This window comes from Gobius niger, assembly GCF_951799975.1.
Source record: "Gobius niger genome assembly, chromosome: 13".
Classification (NCBI taxonomy): Eukaryota; Metazoa; Chordata; class Actinopteri; order Gobiiformes; family Gobiidae; genus Gobius; species Gobius niger.
Genome location: NC_136864.1, coordinates 2544129 through 2568566, shown reverse-complemented (window position 1 = coordinate 2568566; position 24438 = coordinate 2544129). Strand labels below are relative to the sequence as shown.

The window sequence follows — 24438 nt, the reverse complement described above, 5'->3', positions numbered from 1 at the left end:
TCTCGATATTCATGCCAGATGTATCGATATTAATACGATATGACTATAGGTCAGGTGAAAAGCAAGCATTTTTCAGAAAAATAAAAACATAATAATAATAAAGAGTGCAGTTTTATTGATAAAAATCTACCGTAAATGCTCTAATATAGGCCGGGGCCTTTATTTACTCAAGGGCATCTGGGACCAGGCCTTTATTGGAACCAGGCCACAATTAGAGACAGGCCTTTATTTCTATTTGAGCAAAACGGACGACCAGGAAAATGAAGAAAAACGAGATTTGTGTCCATTTGCACCTAAAATATCAGGTTCATTTATTAATGAACATTTCAAACCCTCTCCCAGACGCCTTTTATTTTGTCGGGACAACAGGAAGTGTTTCGTTGCTGTTAGCGGAGCTTTGACATCAGTGTCACTGCAGGTTTCTGTTTCGTTTTTACCGCGGACCGGATTATTTGTTGTTATCTTGTGTAAAGGCGAGTTTAGACGGAGCGTTTGTGTTTGTGATCGATCATGAGACCGACCCGAGAGAAGACGAGACGCTCGCGCTGATGGGAGGAGTTATTTTGAGGCGTGGGACTGACCTGCACACGGAGCAGCTGGACGTGCTTTGAAGACGCGATGGAGACTTTATTAAAACCCTGGAGGGTCACACAACAGTTACCCTGTTTCCAAATATCGTCACTGGAGGTTTGAAAAGTGGCTAAATCTGTGTCAAAGTTACGCTGGGATCAGCTCCTCCGCAGCGTCTCCATCGGCCCGGGTTCAGTTTGTTACTTCCAGCACGTGAGTTTTCATTTACACCAGTATGAGACAAATTCCTAACATGGGGAATATTTCTACTGCTATAGTTTCTAATAAAAGCCCCGGCCTGTTTTAGAGACCGGCTTTAATTTGCCTCCGCCAGCCGCAAACCGGCCTCTGTCAGAAACCCGGCCTCTGTCGGAGACCCGGCCCCTGTCAGAGACCCGGCCTCTGTCAGAGACCCGGCCTCTGTCAGAGACCCGGCCCCTAATGGAATACAGGCCAGTATTAGAGAATTTACGTATATTGTTTATGTGTTGAATGTTCATATTTCGATATCGATGTGATACGATATATCTTTCGTAGCGGTGATTAAAGTCATACAGAAGCGATGGACCAGGTGACGTCTAAACAAAACACGCTAATGACACATTTACCGAACCCGTGGGTTTCGGGTCGACCCGCGCATCACTAACAGACACTGGAGGTCAGGAGGGTGGAGCGTCTTGCCCAAGGACACAAAGACCGAGTGCATCTTCAGGAGCCGGGATTCGAACCCACGACCTTCAGATCATGAGATTTTACAGTTATGGATCGGCCTTAGAACCTTCGATCTCAAACCCCCACGAAGCAAAAAGCCCGGTGATGCTGAGGTGCTCTCTCCAGAAGAGCCTAAAGTCTGTGAAGGACCTCCACAAGGGGCTGATGGGGACGGGCTGTGGTTCCCCCGGTGTCTCTGGGTCCTCAGGGGTACCTAGCCGGTGGTGCGCAGGCTGTGGTTCCCCCGGTGTCTCCGGGTCCTCAGGAGTACCTAGCCGGTGGTGCGCAGGCTGTGGTACCCCCGGTGTTTCTGGGCTCTCAGGAGGGGGGTCTGGGTGTGCGCCTCCCGGTGGAAGACTCTGGACCTGCTGCAGCCGTAAACCACACAGTTGAGGAGGCCCTGAGAGCCGGCGGTGAGAACCTGGAGGGAAACACCGGCTTAGAACCAAAACTGGACCCGGGCAGTGTCTGAACGTCCACAATACTCCATATACTAATACTTATACTTATACTTATACTTATACTATACTATACTATACTAAATCCTTCATCTGTGCAGCCACCACACTTTTCCAATTCTTTCCACAGACGTGTATCTGGGATCAGGGCTGATTCTTAATTTCAGATGAAAAAACCAAAGTCACTTCCTTTAATGCTGGCCCTGGACCAACAGCATCAAAACTTTTTTCCTGCACCTACTTTCAATTAAAGTAAAGGAACTAAAGGAACAAGGCGTCATTAACTGGAGGAGAATCTAAAGAGCAACGGCTGCTTGAATCAGGTTTGAAGAAAATCCTTGATGAAACAGGAACATTTAAGCATATAAATATATTAAGATATCAAACTTTCCAGATTTGATTGGCTGTGAGCAAAGACTGTCCTGCTTTTGAAGAGAATACAAAAAGCAGAATGAGTGACTACAATCTAATATAGGTTTGTTAAACTTCTGTAATAATGTATTTCTGCGAAAAACACCGACCATGAGACAGTTTAATATTTATGGGTAAATATCAGTCAGATCAGTTTTGTTTAACATGGATTTGACATGAACATCGATCAACCAGCTCAAGCTAAAGGTCCGAGATAACGGCTTTTCATCATAAAAACTTATATTTAAGTGTTTTATTCATGAAAAATATGTAGCAGCTGATAGAGTCAGAGTCAGTACCTGTGCGATGAGGAGGGCGGCTCCGGTCGGGCCCTGAGCGGCCGAGGGCAGGAAGAGTCTGAGCGAGGCCAGGAGCGCCGCTGCAGAGACAGACACATCATGGTTTTAAGTCACGGGAAACAGGTGGAGACATTTACCTTTTATAGTGAAATGAAGTTGGTTTTGTTCTTCAGTACATTTGTGAAAAGAGACATTTGTACATGATTAGATTCAGACAAACATGCTCCAAGTAAAGAGAAGAAGAAAAGGCCGAAGCTCTTTTTATTCTTTGGCGGTTCAGACGAACAGACGAACTGGGTCTACGGTATTTTATTTTGAATGGAAACAATAAAGCTGCTTTTCCACATACAGGCACATGTCGGCCGAGTGGCTCTTTCACTCGCTTTGTGGAGCTTTTCCATAACAAAGGCCAAAACCAAACCGGTCTAACCAGATATAGGTTTTGGGACCGACCTCTGATTGGCAACGAGAGAGTGGACAGTCCTCACTATTGACACCAGGTCATAGGATTTAATATTTTACATCATACCGCTGAGCTAAAAGGCCAATATTAGCATTTAGCCGCTGTTAGCGCAGCTTTAGCTGATGTTAGCATAACATGTGCATAGATACAGACGGCATCTCGTCATAGAAGGGGGCGTGGCTTCGCCGAGGGGGAAAATAGAATCTTTAGAGAAACACAATTTTTCCCTCTTTTAGGCCTTTTTCTGATGGAATATGAACTTATTTATCACATACAAATAAAGTCAAGTGTAAATCGGGTCCTTATGGATATTTTCTCACAGCAGATTGTTGAGTAGAAGCGAAAAAACGGCAGTTGTAGCTCGCGCTAGCTAACCGTTAGCATTAGCCCGATAGATACAGACGGCATCTCTGGAATCGCCCATATATGGTCATGTTTGAAAACAGTTAAGGGGGAAAACAATTTGGAGAAAAATCTAAACTTTCTCTAATTATTCAAAAACTACTTTAACAGACGCTGAATTATAAATATAGTTTCTACTAAATAAAGATACAAAGACATGGGGAGGAGCAAAGTGGTTCAACAGCCCATAAATACATAAATAACAGAGAATGCTAACTTGATGCTACATGTTAGCATCGGGCTAATGCTAACGGTTAGCTAGCGCTTGCTACAACTTCCGTTTTTTCACTTCTGCTGTGAGAAAATATCCATATGGGCCCGATTTACACCTGACTTTATTTGTATGTGATAAATAAGTTCATATTCCACCAGAAAATGGCTAAAAAGAGGGAAAATTGTGTTTCTCTAAAGATTCTATTTTCCCCCTTGGCGAAGCCACGCCCCCTTCTATGACGAGATGCCGTCTGTATCTATGCCAGAATGTAGCATCAAGCTAGCATTCTCCGTTTTTTATGTATTTATGGGCTGTTGAACCACTTTGTTCCTCCCCATGTCTTTTTATCTTTATTTAGTAGAAACTATATTCATAATTCAGCTTTTGTTAAAGTAGTTTTGAGTAATTAGAGAAAGTTTAGATTTTTCTCCAAATTGTTTTCCCCCTTAACTCTTTTCAAACATGACCATATATGGGCGATTCCAGAGATGCCGTCTGTATCTATGTAGCTTATCTTCAAAGTTGTATTCAGCCGTTTGTTTTCTGTTTTAATACAGCTTGGCTCCTCTGAATGATTCCATAATCTGGAATATATGTTTATATCGTCGCGTCTCGACTATTGTAACTCGCTCTATTGTGGGCGGGACAAATCCTCACTCAACCGCCTACAATAAGTCCAGAACGCTGCTGCACGTTTACTGACAGGGACGAGGCGGCGGGAACATATCACTCCTGTGCTGGCCTCCCTCCACTGGCTGCCCGTCAGCTATAGAATTGACTTTAAGATCTTGTTGCTTGTGTTGAAATGTCTTCATGGATCTGCTCCTGAGTCTCTCTCTGAGCTCTTGTCTGTTTATGCCCCAGTCAGATCAGTAAGGTCTGCGAACCGGCTGTCTTTGAACGTGCCCAGATCCCGTTTAAAGACGCGAGGAGATCGGGCGTTTAGTGTGGCTGCTCCCAAACTCTGGAACAGTCTCCCCCTAAACGTCAGAGCTGCTCCAACCATAGAAACCTTTAAGACTGCCCTTAAAACACATCTGTTTGCGTTGGCGTTCAATTCAAGCTGAGCTGTATTATAACTCTATTGTGTGTGCTTCTCTTGTTGTTTCGTACTGTTATTTTATATTGTGTACCTGTATGTGAAGCACTTTGGGCACCTGGTGTTGTTGTAAACGTGCTATACAAATAAAGTTGACATTGACATAACTCCCACCAGAGGGCAGTGTGTCCACATTTGTTCTCATCGCGGCTCTAGAAACCTTTAATGGGTGAGTGCGCGGGGTCGAGTCTATACATGCACGTAGATAATGGCGTGCGCGGTCGGGTAAAAGCCAGTTTATCGATGGCTCCTCTCTGTCATTATTGGGGAACAGCGCCCCCTGGTGGCCGTGTATCAGCCTCATATATGATTCAGCGAGTCTAGAACCCACGTTAGCGTTAGCGACAGCAGCAGTGGATTCGCTGCTGAAAGAACCGTGGACACTTGGCTCACAGTTCCTCGTGACCCACCTGGGCCCCAGCAGAAGCAGAAGACGGCGGGGTACAGCACCATCCTGCGGTCCATGTCCCTGAGGAGCGCCCTCTGCTGGCTGCCCACGTACCCTCCGCAGGACACGGCGCGCCGGAGCATTCTGCGGGATCCGCCCAGCAGCCCCTGACAGAGACAGCGGGTCAGTCCTGGGCCGGACGAGGCTCCGGGTCAGTGCGGGTCCTTACCGTCATGGCGGTCAGCGTGATCAGGAAGCCGCAGAGGAACGCGGAGCTGCAGAAACCGTGGAGCAGACGGCAGGTTCTGAGCGGCGGCGTCACGAACACGGCGCCGGCGTCCAGCAGCAGACACCTGGCCCACAGATACACATGTTTACACCTGACCCACAGATACACGTTTACACCTGACCCACAGTTACACATGTTTACACCTGACCCACAGATACACACGTTTACACCTGACCCACAGATACACATGTTTACACCTGACCCACAGATACACATGTTTACACCTGACCCACAGATACATGTTTACACCTGACCCACAGATACACATGTTCACACCTGACCCACAGATACACATGTTTACACCTGACCCACAGATACACATGTTTACACCTGACCCACAGTTACACATGTTCACACCTGACCCACAGATACACATGTTTAAACCTGGCCCACAGATACAAATGTTTACACCTGACCCACAAATGCACATGTTTACACCTGACCCACAGTTACACATGTTTACACCTGACCCACAGTTACACATGTTTACACCTGACCCACAGATACACACGTTTACACCTGACCCACAGATACACATGTTTACACCTGACCCACAGATACACATGTTTACACCTGACCCACAGATACACATGTTTACACCTGACCCACAGATACACATGTTTACACCTGACCCACAGATACACATGTTTACACCTGACCCACAGATACACACGTTTACACCTGACCCACGTTTACACCTGACCCACAGATACACATGTTTACACCTGACCCACAGATACACACGTTTACACCTGACCCATGTTTCCACCTGACCCACAGATACACATGTTTACACCTGACCCACAGATACACATGTTTACACCTGACCCACAGATACACATGTTTACACCTGACCCACAGACACACGTTTACACCTGACCCACAGATACACATGTTTACACCTGACCCACAGATACACATGTTTACACCTGACCCACAGATACACATGTTTACACCTGACCCACAGTTACACACGTTTACACCTGACCCACACATACACATGTTTACACCTGACCCACAGATACACATGTTTACACCTGACCCACAGATACACATGTTTACACCTGACCCACAGATACACATGTTTACACCTGACCCACAGATACACATGTTTACACCTGACCCACAGATACACATGTTTACACCTGACCCACAGATACACATGTTCACACCTGACCCACAGATACACATGTTTACACCTGACCCACAGATACACATGTTTACACCTGACCCACAGATACACATGTTTACACCTGACCCACAGATACACATGTTAACACCTGACCCACAGATACACATGTTTACACCTGACCCACAGATACACATGTTTACACCTGACCCACAGATACACATGTTTACACCTGACCCACAGATACACATGTTTACACCTGACCCACAGATACACATGTTTACACCTGACCCACAGATACACATGTTTACACCTGACCCACAGTTACACATGTTCACACCTGACCCACAGATACACCTGACCCACAGATACACATGTTTACACCTGACCCACAGATACACATGTTTACACCTGACCCACAGTTACACACGTTTACACCTGACCCACAGATACACACGTTTACACCTGACCCACAGACACATGTTTACACCTGACCCACAGATACACATGTTTACACCTGACCCACAGATACACATGTTTACACCTGACCCACAGACACATGTTTACACCTGACCCACAGATACACACGTTTACACCTGACCCACAGATACACACGTTTACACCTGACCCACAGACACATGTTTACACCTGACCCACAGATACACATGTTTACACCTGACCCACAGACACACATGTTTACACCTGACCCACAGATACACATGTTTACACCTGACCCAACGAGTTACACACGTTTACACCTGACACACAGATACACATGTTTACACCTGACCCACAGATACACATGTTTACACCTGACCCACAGATACACATGTTTACACCTGACCCACAGATACACATGTTTACACCTGACCCACAGATACACATGTTTACACCTGACCCACAGTTACACATGTTCACACCTGACCCACAGATACACCTGACCCACAGATACACATGTTTACACCTGACCCACAGATACACATGTTTACACCTGACCCACAGATACACGTTTACACCTGACCCACAGATACACACGTTTACACCTGACCCACAGATACACATGTTTACACCTGACCCACAGTTACACATGTTTACACCTGACCCACAGATACATGTTTACACCTGACCCACAGATACACATGTTTACACCTGACCCACAGATACACATGTTAACATCTGTATCTGACCCAGCGCCCTCGGGGGTCTCACCTGTACGGCTGAGTGGAGTTGTCCTGACAGTGTCCCAGCTCTGACAGGACGAACACGGGGGTCATCAGGAGGACCGGCAGTGCCCTGTGAACGTGGTGTTCAGTTTTATATCAGCCTGAGGGGGCGTGGTGTTAGTCTGAGGGGCGTGGTGTTAGTCTGAGGGGGCGTGGTGTTAGTCTGAGGGGCGTGGTGTTAGTCTGAGGGGGCGTGTGTCTGTCTGAGGGGGCGTGGTGTTAGTCTGAGGGTGCGGGGTGTCAGCCTGAGGGGGCGTGGTGTTAGTCTGAGGGGGCGTGGTGTTAGTCTGAGGGGCGTGGTGTTAGTCTGAGGGGGCGTGGTGTTAGTCTGAGGGGCGTGGTGTTAGTCTGAGGGGGCGTGTGTCTGTCTGAGGGGGCGTGGTGTTAGTCTGAGGGTGCGGGGTGTCAGCCTGAGGAGGCGTGGTGTTAGTCTGAGGGGGCGTGGTGTTAGCCTGAGGGGGCGTGGTGTTAGTCTGAGGGGGCGTGGTGTTAGTCTGAGGGGGCGTGGTGTTAGTCTGAGGGGGCGTGGTGTTAGCCTGAGGGGGCGTGGTGTTAGTCTGAGGGGGCGTGGTGTTAGTCTGAGGGGGCGTGGTGTCAGCCTGAGGGGGCGTGGTGTTAGCCTGAGGGGGCGTGGTGTTTGTCTGAGGGGGCGTGGTGTTAGTCTGAGGGGGCGTGGTGTTAGTCTGAGGGGGCGTGGTGTTAGTCTGAGGGGGCGTGGTGTTAGCCTGAGGGGGCGTTGTGTTAGTCTGAGGGGGCGTGGTGTTAGTCTGAGGGGGCGTGGTGTTTGTCTGAGGGGGCGGGGTGTTAGTCTGAGGGGGCGTGGTGTTAGTCTGAGGGGGCGTGGTGTTAGTCTGAGGGGGCGTGGTGTTAGTCTGAGGGGGCGTGGTGTTAGTCTGAGGGGGCGTGGTGTTAGTCTGAGGGGCGTGGTGTTAGTCTGAGGGGGCGTGGTGTTAGTCTGAGGGGGCGTGGTGTTAGCCTGAGGGGGCGTGTGTTAGTCTGAGGGGGCGTGGTGTTAGTCTGAGGGGCGTGGTGTTAGTCTGAGGGGGCGTGGTGTCAGTTTGAGGGGGCGTTGTGTTAGTCTGAGGGGCGTGGTGTTTGTCTGAGGGGGCGTGGTGTTAGTTTAAGGGGGCGTGGTGTTAGCCTGAGGGGCGTGGTGTCAGTCTGAGGGGCGTGGTGTTAGTCTGAGGGGGCGTGGTGTTAGTCTGAGGGGCGTGGTGTTAGTCTGAGGAGGCGTGGTGTTAGTCTGAGGGGCGTGGTGTTAGTCTGAGGGGCGTGGTGTTAGTCTGAGGGGGCGTGGTGTTAGTCTGAGGGGCGTGGTGTTAGTCTGAGGAGGCGTGGTGTTAGTCTGAGGGGCGTGGTGTTAGCCTGAGGGGCGTGGTGTTAGTCTGAGGGGGCGTGGTGTTAGTCTGAGGGGCGTGGTGTTAGCCTGAGGGGCGTGGTGTCAGTCTGAGGGGCGTGGTGTTAGTCTGAGGGGGCGTGGTGTTAGTCTGAGGGGCGTGGTGTTAGTCTGAGGAGGCGTGGTGTTAGTCTGAGGGGGCGTGGTGTTAGTCTGAGGGGCGTGGTGTTAGCCTGAGGGGCGTGGTGTCAGTCTGAGGGGCGTGGTGTTAGTCTGAGGGGGCGTGGTGTTAGTCTGAGGGGCGTGGTGTTAGTCTGAGGAGGCGTGGTGTTAGTCTGAGGGGGCGTGGTGTTAGTCTGAGGGGCGTGGTGTTAGTCTGAGGGGGCGTGGTGTTAGTCTGAGGGGCGTGGTGTTAGTATGAGGGGGCGTGGTGTCAGCCTGAGGGGGTGGTGTTAGTCTGAGGGGGCGTGGTGTTAGTCTGAGGGGCGTGGTGTTAGCCTGAGGGGGCGGGGTGTTAGCCTGAGGGGGCGTGGTGTTAGTATGAGGGGGCGTGGTGTCAGTCTGAGGGGCGTGGTGTTAGTCTGAGGAGGCGTGGTGTTAGTCTGAGGGGGCGTGGTGTTAGTCTGAGGGGGCGTGGTGTCAGTCTGAGGGGCGTGGTGTTAGTCTGAGGGGGCGTGGTGTTAGTCTGAGGGGGCGTGGTGTCAGTCTGAGGGGCGTGGTGTTAGTCTGAGGAGGCGTGGTGTTAGTCTGAGGAGGCGTGGTGTTAGTCTGAGGGGGCGTGGTGTTAGTCTGAGGGGCGTGGTGTTAGCCTGAGGGGGCGTGGTGTTAGCCTGAGGGGGCGTGGTGTTAGTCTGAGGAGGCGTGGTGATAGTCTGAGGGGGCGTGGTGTTAGTCTGAGGGGCGTGGTGTTAGTCTGAGGGGGCGTGGTGGTAGTCTGAGGGGGCATGGTGTTAGTCTGAGGGGCGTGGTGTTAGTCTGAGGGGGCGTGGTGTTAGTCTGAGGGGGCGTGGTGTCAGCCTGAGGGGGCGTGGTGTCAGTCTAAGGGGGGGGCGTGGTGTCAGTCCGAGGGGGCGTGGTGTTAGTCTGAGGGGCGTGGTGTTAGCCTGAGGGGTGTGGTGTTAGCCTGAGGGGCGTGGTGTCAGTCTGAGGGGGCGTGGTGTCAGTCTGAGGGGGCGTGGTGTTAGTCTGAGGGGGCGGGGTGTCAGCCTGAGGGGGCGGGGTGTTTGTGTTCACTCACCCGGAGAGAAAAGCCGTCATCTTCCCCGCGGTGCTCACTCTGTTGGAGAACTGCACACACACATCACACACATTATACAGCACCTACCGAAGCCACAGCCGCCCCGATGTTACTACATCCCGAGTTTCCGTCAGAATTACAGAGTTCCAGTTGAAACTTCCAGGTCGGAGCTCGGAAATTGAAAGTGTGCGTTTTTTCACTGGTTTGCAACAAGGCTGTGCGCTTTCTCCTATTGTATTCATTCATTAACCCCTTAACTCCCACCTGAACCGAGCACATTTTCTCCAGTTTGGCTTTACCCCAATCCAAAAGCTTCTGGAAAAAAGCTGTGAAAATAGCAACAAAACTGAGACGGAAAAAAAATATGGAAATGTGACAAAAAAGTGAGAAAATATTGACAAAAAAGTGACGGAAAATTGATGAAAAAGTGGCAAAAATGTCACAAGAAATTGACAAAAAATGTACGAAAAATGACAAAAATGTGACAAAATGTTACAAAAAAAATAAAAATGATAAAAATTTGACAAAAAATTACAAAAAACTGACAAAAAGACGAAAAGATGACAAAAATGTGATAATAAAAAATGACAAAAATTTGATTAAAAAAACTACAAAAACATGACAAATTTGTGACAAAAAATGACAAAAATGTGAAAAAAATATTGACGAAAAAATTACGAAATTTGACAAAAATGTGACAAAAAAATTACAAAAAATTGACGAAAAAATGACAAATTTGTGACAAAAAAATATGAAAAAAATGGACAAAAAAAAGACAAAAAATGACAAAAAAAAGAGAAAAATGTGATAAAAATGACAAAATTTGACAAAATGTAAAAAAATAAATAAAATAAATAAATATATGATAAAATATATATGACAAAAAAATTACAAAAAAATGACTAAAAAAGACCAAAAAAATGACAAAAATTTGATTAAAAAATGGACCAAAAAATGACAAAATTGACAAAACAAAAAACTAAAATATGATAAAAATCTGACAAGAAAATGACAAAAAAATGACAAAAATTTGATTAAAAAAAAAAGACATAAAAATTACGAAAAAGTTACAAAAATGAGTTGAATACCCAACAAAAAAAATCTAAATGACGTGAGGAAAAAGATCCTCTCGGTTCAGGCGGGAGTTGAGAGGTTAAACAAATGTTTGTCAGAGTTCTTTTTATCTTTAACTCTGCAGACGACACGGTGATAGTTTCGGTCATACCTGTCCCGTGTACCCCGTGTGTTTGGTCATACCTGTCCCGTGTACCCCGTGTGTTTGGTCATACCTGTCCCGTGTACCCCGTGATGCAGCAGGTGAAAGTTTCTCTGATGGAGCTGAACAGATTCCAGACAAAGTTCAGCGTGAACAGGAACGACCACAAGTACAAGACCTGCAACGAGACAGAACCAGGACTAAACCAGGACTGAACCAGGACTAAACCAGGACTAAACCAGGACTAAACCAGGACTAAACCAGGACTAAACCAGGACTAAACCAGGACTAAACAAGGACTAAACCAGGACTGAACCAGGACTAAACCAGGACTAAACCAGGACTAAACCAGGACTAAACCAGGACTAAACCAGGACTAAACCAGGACTAAACCAGGACTGAACCAGGACTAAACCAGGACTGAACCAGGACTAAACCAGGACTAAACCAGGACTAAACCAGGACTAAACCAGGACTAAACCAGGACTAAACCAGGACTAAACAAGGACTAAACCAGGACTGAACCAGGACTAAACCAGGACTAAACCAGGTCTAACCCAGGACTAAACCAGGACTAAACCAGGACTAAACCAGGACTAAACAAGGACTAAACCAGGACTGAACCAGGACTAAACCAGGACTAAACCAGGTCTAACCCAGGACTAAACCAGGACTAAACCAGGGCTAAACCAGGGCTAAACCAGGACTAAACCAGGGCTAAACCAGGACTAAACCAGGGCTAAACCAGGACTAAACCAGGACTAAACCAGGACTAAACCAGGACTAAACCAGGACTAAACCAGGACTAAACCAGGACTAAACCAGGACTAAACCAGGACTGAACCAGGACTAAACCAGGACTAAACCAGGACTGAACCAGGACTAAACCAGGACTAAACCAGGGCCAAACCAGGGCCGAACCAGGGCTGAACCAGGACTAAACCAGGGCTAAACCAGGGCTGAACCAGGGCTAAACCAGGGCTAAACCAGGACTAAACCAGGACTAAACCAGGACTAAACCAGGACTAAACCAGGGCTAAACCAGGGCTGAACCAGGGCTAAACCAGGACTAAACCAGGGCTAAACCAGGGCTACACCAGGACTAAACCAGGACTAAACCAGGACTAAACCAGGGCTAAACCAGGGCTAAACCAGGACTAAACCAGGGCTGAACCAGGACTAAATCAGGGCTAAACCAGGGCTAAACCAGGGCTGAACCAGGACTAAACCAGGGCTAAACCAGGGCTAAACCAGGCCTAAACCAGGGCTGAACCAGGACTAAACCAGGACTAAACCAGGGCTGAACCAGGACTAAACCAGGGTTAAACCAGGACTAAACCAGGGCTGAACCAGGGCTGAACCAGGACTAAACCAGGGCTAAACCAGGGCTGAACCAGGACTAAACCAGGGCTAAACCAGGACTAAACCAGGGCTAAACCAGGACTAAACCAGGGCTAAACCAGGACTAAACCAGGGCTAAACCAGGTCTAAACCAGGACTGAACCAGGACAGAACCAGGGCTAAACCAGGACTAAACCAGGGTTAAACCAGGACTAAACCAGGACTGAACCAGGACTAAACCAGGGCTAAACCAGGGCTAAACCAGGACTAAACCAGGGTTAAACCAGGACTAAACCAGGGCTAAACCAGGGCTAAACCAGGGCTGAACCAGGACTGAACCAGGGCTGAACCAGGGCTAAACCAGGGCTGAACCAGGGCTAAACCAGGGTTAAACCAGGACTAAACCAGGGCTAAACCTGGGCTAAACCAGGGCTGAACCAGGGCTAAACCAGGGTTAAACCAGGACTAAACCAGGACTAAACCAGGACTAAACCAGGGCTAAACCAGGGCTGAACCAGGGCTAAACCAGGACTAAACCAGGGCAGAACCAGGGTTAAACCAGGGCTGAACCAGGACTAAATCAGGGCTAAACCAGGGCTAAACCAGGGCTGAACCAGGACTAAACCAGGGCTAAACCAGGGCTAAACCAGGCCTAAACCAGGGCTGAACCAGGACTAAACCAGGACTAAACCAGGGCTGAACCAGGACTAAACCAGGGTTAAACCAGGACTAAACCAGGGCTGAACCAGGGCTGAACCAGGACTAAACCAGGGCTAAACCAGGGCTGAACCAGGACTAAACCAGGGCTAAACCAGGACTAAACCAGGGCTAAACCAGGACTAAACCAGGGCTAAACCAGGACTAAACCAGGGCTAAACCAGGTCTAAACCAGGACTGAACCAGGACAGAACCAGGGCTAAACCAGGACTAAACCAGGGTTAAACCAGGACTAAACCAGGACTGAACCAGGACTAAACCAGGGCTAAACCAGGGCTAAACCAGGACTAAACCAGGACTAAACCAGGGTTAAACCAGGACTAAACCAGGACTAAACCAGGACTGAACCAGGACTAAACCAGGGTTAAACCAGGACTAAACCAGGGCTAAACCAGGGCTAAACCAGGGCTGAACCAGGACTGAACCAGGGCTGAACCAGGGCTAAACCAGGGCTGAACCAGGGCTAAACCAGGGTTAAACCAGGACTAAACCAGGGCTAAACCTGGGCTAAACCAGGGCTGAACCAGGGCTAAACCAGGGCTAAACCAGGACTAAACCAGGGCTAAACCAGGACTAAACCAGGACTAAACCAGGGCTAAACCTGGGCTAAACCAGGACTAAACCAGGACTAAACCAGGACTAAACCAGGGCTAAACCAGGGCTGAACCAGGGCTAAACCAGGACTAAACCAGGGCAGAACCAGGGTTAAACCAGGGCTGAACCAGGACTAAACCAGGGCTAAACCAGGACTGAACCAGGACTGAACCAGGACTGAACCAGGACTAAACCAGGGTTGAACCAGGGTTAAACCAGGGCTGAACCAGGACTAAACCAGGGCTAAACCAGGACTGAACCAGGACTGAACCAGGACTAAACCAGGACTAAACCAGGGTTGAACCAGGGTTAAACCAGGGCTGAACCAGGACTAAACCAGGGCTAAACCAGGACTGAACCAGGACTAAACCAGGACTAAACCAGGACTAAACCAGGGCAGAACCAGGGTTAAACCAGGGCTGAACCAGGACTAAACCAGGGCTAAACCAGGACTGAACCAGGACTGAACCAGGACTGAACCAGGACTAAACCAGGGTTGAACCAGGGCTGAACCAGGGCTGAACCAGGGCTAAACCAGGACTGAACCAGGACTAAACCAGGGCTAAACCAGGGCTAAACCAGGACTAAACCAGGGTTAAACCAGGACTAAACCAGGACTAAACCAGGGCTGAACCAGGGCTAAACCAGGGCAGAACCAGGGAAGAACCAGGGCTGAACCAGGGCAGAACCAGGACTAAACCAGGGTTAAACCAGGACTAAACCAGGGCTAAACCAGGGCTGAACCAGGGCTAAACCAGGGCTAAACCAGGGCTAAACCAGGGCTGAACCAGGGCAGAACCAGGGAAGAACCAGGGCTGAACCAGGGCTAAACCAGGGCAGAACCAGGGCAGAACCAGGGAAGAACCAGGGCTGAACCAGGGTTAAACCAGGGCTAAACCAGGGCTGAACCAGGACTAAACCAGGGCTAAACCAGGACTAAACCAGGGTTAAACCAGGGCTGAACCAGGACTAAACCAGCACTAAACCAGGGCTAAACCAGGGCTAAACCAGGGCTAAACCAGGACTAAACCAGGGCTAAACCAGGGCTGAACCAGGGAAGAACCAGGGAAGAACCAGGGCTGAACCAGGACTAAACCAGGACTAAACCAGGGCTAAACCAGGGCTGAACCAGGGAAGAACCAGGGCTAAACCAGGGCTGAACCAGGACTAAACCAGGACTAAACCAGGGCTAAACCAGGACTAAACCAGGGTTAAACCAGGGCTGAACCAGGACTAAACCAGGGCTGAACCAGGACTAAACCAGCACTAAACCAGGACTAAACCAGAACTAAACCAGCACTAAACCAGGACTAAACCAGGACTAAACCAGGGTTAAACCAGGGCTGAACCAGGACTAAACCAGGGTTGAACCAGGACTAAACCAGCACTAAACCAGGACTAAACCAGGGCTAAACCAGGGCTAAACCAGGGCTAAACCAGGGCTAAACCAGGACTAAACCAGGGCTAAACCAGGGCTAAACCAGGACTAAACCAGGGCTAAACCAGGACTAAACCAGGGTTAAACCAGGACTAAACCAGGACTAAACCAGGGCTAATCCAGGGTTAAACCAGGACTAAACCAGGGCTGAACCAGGACTAAACCAGGGCTGAACCAGGACTAAACCAGGGTTAAACCAGGACTAAACCAGGACTAAACCAGGGTTAAACCAGGACTAAACCAGGGCTGAACCAGGACTAAACCAGGGCTGAACCAGGACTAAACCAGCACTAAACCAGGACTAAACCAGGGCTAAACCAGGGCTAAACCAGGGCTAAACCAGGGCTAAACCAGGGCTGAACCAGGGCTGAACCAGGGCTGAACCAGGGCTGAACCAGGGCTGAACCAGGGCTAAACCAGGACTAAACCAGGGCTAAACCAGGACTAAACCAGGGCTAAACCAGGGCTAAACCAGGGTTAAACCAGGACTAAACCAGGGCTAAACCAGGGCTAAACCAGGGCTAAACCAGGGCTGAACCAGGGCTAAACCAGGGCTGAACCAGGGCTGAACCAGGGCTGAACCAGGACTGAACCAGGGCTGAACCAGGGCTAAACCAGGGCTAAACCAGGGCTGAACCAGGGCTAAACCAGGCTAAACCAGGGCTGAACCAGGGCTGAACCAGGGCTGAACCAGGGCTAAACCAGGGCTGAACCAGGGCTGAACCAGGGCTGAACCAGGGCTAAACCAGGGCTGAACCAGGGCTGAACCAGGACTAAACCAGGACTAAACCAGGACTAAACCAGGACTGAACCAGGACTAAACCAGGGCTAAACCAGGGCTGAACCAGGACTAAACCAGGACTAAACCAGGACTAAACCAGGACTAAACCAGGGCTGAACCAGGACTAAACCAGGACTAAACCAGGGCTAAACCAGGGCTGAACCAGGGCTGAACCAGGGCTGAACCAGGGCTGAACCAGGGCTGAACCAGGGCTGAACCAGGGCTGAACCAGGACTAAACCAGGGCTGAACCAGGACTAAACCAGGGCTGAACCAGGACTAAACCAGGGCTAAACCAGGGCTGAACCAGGACTAAACCAGGACTAAACCAGGACTAAACCAGGACTAAACCAGGGCTGAACCAGGACTAAACCAGGACTAAACCAGGACTAAACCAGGGCTGAACCAGGACTAAACCAGGGCTAAACCAGGACTAAACCAGGACTAAACCAGGGTTAAACCAGGGCTGAACCAGGACTAAACCAGGGCTAAACCAGGGCTGAACCAGGGCTGAACCAGGACTAAACCAGGACTAAACCAGGACTAAACCAGGGTTAAACCAGGGCTGAACCAGGGCTGAACCAGGACTAAACCAGGACTAAACCAGGACTAAACCAGGGTTAAACCAGGGCTGAACCAGGACTAAACCAGGGCTAAACCAGGGCTGAACCAGGGCTAAACCAGGACTAAACCAGGACTAAACCAGGACTAAACCAGGGCTAAACCAGGGCTAAACCAGGGCTAAACCAGGGCTGAACCAGGGCTAAACCAGGGCTAAACCAGGGCTGAACCAGGGCTAAACCAGGGCTAAACCAGGGCTGAACCAGGGCTAAACCAGGGCTAAACCAGGACTGAACCAGGGCAAAACCAGGGCTGAACCAGGACTAAACCAGGGCTAAACCAGGGCTAAACCAGGGCTAAACCAGGGTTAAACCAGGGCTGAACCAGGGTTAAACCAGGACTAAACCAGGGCTGAACCAGGGCTAAACCAGGGCTGAACCAGGGCAAAACCAGGGCTGAACCAGGGTTAAACCAGGGCTGAACCAGGGCTGAACCAGGGCTGAACCAGGGCTGAACCAGGACTAAACCAGGACTAAACCAGGACTGAACCAGGGCTAAACCAGGACTAAACCAGGACTAAACCAGGACTGAACCAGGTCTACAGGTCTGACCTTTGTCCTGTTTCCTGTCGTCACGTTCCGGAGCGAGTTAAAGACGCTTCGTTGGGTCAGAACAAAACAAGTGGGTCAGGACTGTCTCCTCTCGTTTAGTCCGACCCCAGACCCACATGGTCCTGGTTTAGACCCGGCTTAGACCTGGTTTTGCAGCATTTCTTCTGAATGAGGAACAGCGCGCGGTGGAAAAACCAGCAGAAGTAACTTTTATTGTGGAAAAACTTCTGTAAAAGCCCAACTTCCTGTTAACACGTTTTAGAGCTACAGAATATTTATCCGTCATTTATAAACGGTAAACTTTACTGAGCTTCTTTTTCCAAGACGTTTATTAAAGGGACTATACAGAGTTTAAACATGTAAAAATCAAGACCTGTTCACCACAACAGCCTCTAAAATCCTGCACTGTCCCTCAAGAAGGTGTTACTTTGGGTCAGAAATGGCGTCATGCACCAGCTTAATATAGAAGCTGCAGTTACACGTATGACCTGAGGTGGCAGCAGTGAGTATAAAATGGCGAACTTGCATCTAGCCCCTTTAAAAACTATTATTGTTCATTAACCCCTTAACTCCCACCTGAACCGAGCACATTTTCTCCAGTTTGGCTTTACCCCAGTCCAAAAGCTTCTGGAAAAAAGGTGGGCAAAGAGCAACAGAACTGAGACGAAAATGTGACAAAAATGTGACAAAAAAGTGAGAAATATTTGCCTAAAAATTGAGAAGAATTTGACAAAAAAATGTGAATAATTTTTGACGAAAAAGTGATGAAAAAGTGGCAAAAAATTGACCAAAAAAAAAAAAAAAAAAGGACTAAAAAGTGACAAAAAAAGTCACGAAAATTTGACAAAAATGAGACGACTGCCCAACAAAAAAAGTCTTAGCTTTCAAATGAGGTTTTACACTGGCCTTTAGGATTTGGGTAAAGCTGAACTGGGGAAAATGCTCTCGGTTTAGGCGGCAGCTAACCTCTTAACTCCCACCTGAACCGAGCACATTTTCTCCAGCTTTACCCCAGTCCAAAAGCTTCTGGAAAAAAGGTGGGCAAAGAGCAACAGAACTGAGACGAAAATGTGACAAAAATGTGACAAAAAAGTGAGAAATATTTGCCTAAAAATTGAGAAGAATTTGACAAAAAAATGTGAATAATTTTTGACGAAAAAGTGATGAAAAAGTGGCAAAAAATTGACCCAAAAAAAAAAAAAAAAAGGACTAAAAAGTGACAAAAAAAGTCACGAAAATTTGACAAAAATGAGACGACTGCCCAACAAAAAAAGTCTTAGCTTTCAAATGAGGTTTTACACTGGCCTTTAGGATTTGGGTAAAGCTGAACTGGGGAAAATGCTCTCGGTTTAGGCGGCAGCTAACCTCTTAACTCCCACCTGAACCGAGCACATTTTCTCCAGCTTTACCCCAATCCAAAAGCTTCTGGAAAAAAGGTGGGCAAAGAGCAACAAAACTGAGACGAAAACAATGACGAAAATTTGACAAAAAAGTGAGAAAAATTTGCCTAAAAATTGAGAAGAAATTGACAAAAAAGTGATAAGAATTTGACAAAAAAAATTGAATAATTTTTGACCAAAAAGTGACGAAAAAAATCTAAAAAAAATGGACTAAAAAGTGACAAAAAAAGTCACGAAAATTTGACAAAAATGAGACGACTGCCCAACAAAAAAAGTCTTAGCTTTCAAATGAGGTTTTACACTGGCCTACAGGATTTGGGTAAAGCTGAACTGGAGAAAATGCTCTCGGTTCAGGCGGGAGTTAAGAGGTTAAAACGCTGGAAGGGCAGCCTAGAATCTCACATCATCGATACAAGATGGCGCCGAAGCACCGGTTACCTGTTCGACGGAGCTGAGGCGAGAGCAGAGGTCGTTGAAGAGGGCGGCCCCCAGGAGCCAGCACAGGGACAGGAGCAGGTCCGAGGAGCTGAGCCACAGCAGAGGGTACAGCTGAGGAGAGACCGGGTTAAGTCTAAGTCTAGGTTCATAAGAGTCGTGAAGGTCCAGGAACCGACCTCTGGAGCCGTGCGGAGTCTCTGGGACATCACGCTGACGATGACGGAGCTGGATCCCAGGAAACTGCAAACAAGCAAACAAACAAACAAACAAACAAACAAACAAACACAGGGGGGTCAACAGCAAACACCAGGGCTTGTGAGCAGAGCCGTGGGAAGATGTTTTAGTTAGGGGGCGCTGAGGGACAAAATTTACCCCCAAAATACTTTTTCTGTGCATAAATCCTATTGATTAACCTCTTAACTCCCGCCTGAACCGAGAGCATTTTCTCCAGTTCAGCTTTACCCAAATCCTGTAGGCCAGTGAAACGCCTCATTTGAAAGACCTACAAAACTAAACTGATCTTTTTCCTCACATCAGATTTTTTTCCATCACTTTTTTTGTTGGGCAGTCGTCTCATTTTTGTCAAATTTTCGTGACTTTTTTGTCACTTTTTCGCCAAATTATTCACATTTTTTGGTCAATTTCTTATCACTTTTTCATCATTTTTTTTCGTCAATTTTTCGTCAATTTTTTTTCACTTTTTTCTCAAATCTTTGTCCATTTTTTGTAAATTTTTCGTCACTTTTTCGTCAATGTTTTCTCACTTTTCACATTTTCATCCTTGTTTTCGTCTCAGTTTTGTTGCTATTATTGGAGAAAATGTGCTCGGTTCAGGCGGGAGTTAAGGGGTTAAATATTGCCTGCAGTTCACAAACTATCCACCAGGGGGTGCTGCAGCGCCCTCAGCACCCTGGGTTCCCACGGCCTTGCTTGTTAGATACGATAAGTGATAAATAAAGTTCAGACCTGAGAGACGCCGTGACGAGCTGGATCCACCGCACCGTCACAAACACCTGGAGGTGAAACACAAACAAACAGGACTGAAGTTAAACAGAGCCAGACTTAAAGGGAAGTTTCAGGAGGTTTGACAAAGTGCCCTTTATCAATTTATGCAGTTCTTATATTTGAAGAGTTAAGTCGTGCTAGGCTAGTAAAGGAACGAAAATGAAAAGAGAGAGAGAGAGAGAGAAATAAAGGAGGGAAGATAAAGGAAGGGAGAAAGGGAGAGGGAGGGAGGAAGGAAAGAAAGGAGTAAAGAAGGAAAGAATTAAAGAAAGAAAGAAAGAAAGGAAAAAAGGAAGGAGAAAGAAGGAAGGAAAGAAAGAAAGAAGGAAGAAAAGAAAGCAAGGAAATAAAGAAAGGAAAGAAGGAAAGAAAGATGGAAAGAAAGAAAGAAAGAAAGGGAAAGAAGGAAGGACAAAGAAAGAAGGAAAAAAAGATGGAAGGAAAGAAGGAAAGAAAGCGAGGAAATAAAGAAAGAAAGAAGGAAGGAAAGAAGGAAAGAATTAAAGAAAGATGGATGGAAGGAAGGAAGGAAGAAGGAAGGAAATAAAGATGGAAGCAAGGAAATAAAGAAAGGAAAGAAGGAAAGAAAGATGGAAAGAAAGAAAGAAGGAAGTAAAGAAAGATGGAAGCAAGGAAGGAAAGAAGGAAAGAATTAAAGAAAGAAGGAAAGAAAGAAAGAAAGAAAGAAAGAAAGAAAGAAAGAAAGAAAGAAAGAAAGAAAGAAAGAAAGAAAGAAAGAAAGAAAGAAAGAAAGAAAGAAAGAAAGAAAGAAAGAAAGAAAGAAAGAAAGAAAGAAAGAAAGAAAGAAAGAAAAGAAGGAAGGAGAAAGAAGGAAAGAATTAAAGAAAGAAAGAAGGAAAGAAGGATGCAAGGAAGGAAGGAAGGAGGAAGGAAAGAAGGAGGGAAAGAAAGAAGGAAGGAAGGAAAGCAAGGAAATAAAGACAGGAAAGAAGGAAGGAGAAAGAAATAAAGAAAGAAGGAAATAAAGATGGAAGCAAGGAAGGAAAGAATTAAAGAAAGAAAAGAAAGAAAAGAAAGAAAAGAAAGAAAGGAGGAAAGAAAGAAAGAAAGAAAGAAAGAAGTAAAGAAGGAAAGAATTAAAGAAAGAAGGAAGGAAGGCAAGAAAGATGGATGGAAGCAAGGAAGGAAGGAAGGAAGGAGGGAGGGAAAGCAAGAAAGAAAGAAAGAAAGAAAGAAGGGGAAAGGGAAAGAAGGACGGAAGGAAGAAAGGGAAAGAAGGAAGGAGAAAGAAGGAAGGAAGGAAAGACGGAAGCAAGGAAGGAAGGAAGGAGGAAGATGGAAAGAAAGACAAAAAGAAAGAAAGAAAGAAGGAAGGAAGGAAAGAAAGAAATAAAGAAAGGGAAAGAAGGAAGGAGAAAGAAGGAAGGAGGAAGATGGAAAGAAAGACAGAAAGAAAGAAAGAAAGAAAGAAAGTTAGAAAGAAAGAAAGGAAGGAAGGGAAGGAAGGGAGGAAAGAAAGAAAGACAGAAAAGGGAAAGAAGGAAGGAGAAAGAAAGAAGGAAATAAAGATGGAAGCAAGGAAGAAAGGGAGAGAAGGAAGGAAAGGAAAGAAAGACACAAAGAGGGAAAGGTTAACACAGACATTTCTATGGTTAGTCCGGTGCTGTAAGTGATTTGCCTCAGATGCACTGGGCTCGGGTCAGACTGTTTTCAATGCAGGCTACTAGTTACCATAGACATGCACTAGCCTAGCACTAGCCTAGCACTAGCCTAGCACCGCAAAAGACTGCATGAAGTAAAAAAGGAAAATATCTCCAGAAATCAACAACACTCTGGACATCTGGGGAACGAGGCCTGTGTCTAAATCCTGAAATATCCCTTTAATGTCTGTTCTCGATAAGGCTGTGAAAAGTAAAAGTCGGTGAGTATCACTTTAAGAAGTTTCTGGACACCTGCTGCATGAAACTTCCCTTCGGGACGGTGATAAAGTGAACTATCACGGCATTTGCATCATATTGAAGGTTCCGCACTTGAGTTACCTCAGAACAATGGAAGAGTCCGTTCACATCGGCCCGAACAAAAGACTCGGGACAGAAAAGAAGATGTGAAATGATGAACTGAAAAAAGCTCCAAATTTCCCCCAAAAAACAGATGCCTTTTTCAAACGATATCCCTGACGAATAAACCCGAGCTCGAGCCAGGGCTAAAGCAGAACTAAAGCAGGTTCACGGCAGGTTCTCACTTCCCCAAAACTCAGGTTCCCCCCCCAAACACCAAACACCACCTTTTTTTTATAAATTAACTTGCGAATTATGAGACTAAGGTGGGATGATGTTGGACAAAAATGGATGTCTCAATATTATATCTCGATAACGATGAGGAAGCGATATTTTTGCAAAACATCAGAAATATGCAAATGTGCTGCAAACATCTTAACCCCTTAACTCCCGCCTGAACCGAGCACATTTTCTCCAGTTTGGCTTTACCCCCAGTCCAAAAGCTTCTGGGAAAAAGGTGTGAAAATAGAGACAGAGCTGAGATGAAAACAATGATGAAGATGTGACAAAAAAGTGAGAAAACATTGGCAAAAAAGTGACGAAAAATTGGCAAAAATGTCACAAGAAATTGACAAAAAATTGACACAAACATTTCAAAAATGTGACAAAAAATGACCAAAAAAATAATTTAAAAAAAATTGATAAAAAATTGACAAAAAATTTGACAAAAAATTTGACAAAAAATTACGAAAATGTGACAAAAATTTGATAAAAAATTGACGAAAAAATTACAAAAATTTTACAAAAAGTTTGACAAAAAATTTGACAAAAAATTACAAAAAAATTACAAAAATGTGACAAAAAATTACAAAAATTTGAAAAAAAATTTCAAAAATGAGTTGAATATCCAACAAAAAAATGATGAAAAAAAAATCTGATGACGTGAGGAAAAAGATCCTCTCGGTTCAGGCGGGAGTTAAGAGGTTAAAGCAATTTTTTTCCCTCTCTTTTCTTTTTTTTTTCCTTATTAGTTTGCAATTTATCCCACGTATTTTTCCATATTTTTCCTCGATTTTTATTTCATTTCATTTGTTTGCCATTTATTATCCCCTAGGGAGGCTAATAAAGGAAGAACATTAAAAAAGAGAGAGTGAGAGAGAGAGAGGGAGGGGAGGGGGGGGGGGAATAAAGAGAAAAAGAGAAAAGGAAGGAAATAAAGAAAGAGTGAAATAAGGAAAGAAAGAAAGTAAAAAAAAGACAGGAAATAAGGAAGGAAAAAGAGAAATAAATATTAATATTATCATTTTCCCCGCATTTTGTCCCATTTGTTTCCCATTTGTTCCCCACAATTTTCTCAATTTTTATGCATTTTCCCCCCATTTCTTCCAATGTTTTCATTTTCTTCCCTTATTGTTTCCACTCATTTCTTGACATTCGAGATAAACTCGATGATGTAAATTTGCATCTGTTCCAAACAGCGATTTCGATATTATCTTGTAGACGATAAACCACCTGTAACTCAAAAGAAACATATACATTCTCTTCATTCAAGCACTTTTTAAGCCTTTTATCAAAGTTAAGAAATACTTGTTTTCCCCTTTTATGTTTGGGCTAAAAGAGCAAAACACTTCAACGTTGTGCCTTTTTAGATTCGCAGACTTATTACACACTTATTTACACATAATGCAAAAAACATCACTTTCCTTTAGCGTCAGTTTGCGTAAACTTAAACCCACCTGTGTCCAGTCTTGCGCTGCGCTCGTGTTACGCATCGAGCTGCTGTTGCTGATGATGACGTCGTCCCACATTGTATCCTGCACGTGCACAAAACACAAAAACTGACTTAGATGAACAAAATGAACAAAAAAGTGTCAAATATTCGTCTCGATGATTGAATCCCGGCCAAAGCGCACTGCAGAAGTGATGCTGCACGCGCCGGGTTTTGTTTGTGCCGCAGCTCCGCCCCCTGAGGACCGAACCAGAGAAACAAACTTAGACTGTAAAAAATAATCTATCCACTAAACATAAACTACTTTTGTTGTATGTATTTATTTTTAAGGAAGACTAAGAACATACACATTTATTATTATTGTTATTATTTATTATTATTATTTTTATTATTAGGCTCGGGACTCGGATATTATTATTAT

The 24438-nt window shown here is 46.3% G+C and overlaps 1 protein-coding gene across 1 annotated transcript; it reads right to left on the bottom strand.

Annotated features, from left to right (window-relative positions):
* Positions 1 to 1456: 1456 nt before the first annotated feature.
* Positions 1457 to 24184, bottom strand: tmem116 (transmembrane protein 116). The gene is made up of 11 exons (XM_079569615.1): positions 24025 to 24184; positions 20292 to 20338; positions 19502 to 19565; positions 19326 to 19436; positions 11519 to 11623; positions 10230 to 10279; positions 7643 to 7726; positions 5245 to 5368; positions 5038 to 5182; positions 2450 to 2529; positions 1457 to 1702 (listed from the first exon to the last, which is right to left on the bottom strand). The coding sequence occupies exons 1-11, from the start codon at positions 24094 to 24096 to the stop codon at positions 1553 to 1555; spliced, it is 1032 nt and encodes a 343-aa protein (XP_079425741.1). The 5' UTR covers positions 24097 to 24184; the 3' UTR covers positions 1457 to 1552.
* Positions 24185 to 24438: the final 254 nt, after the last annotated feature.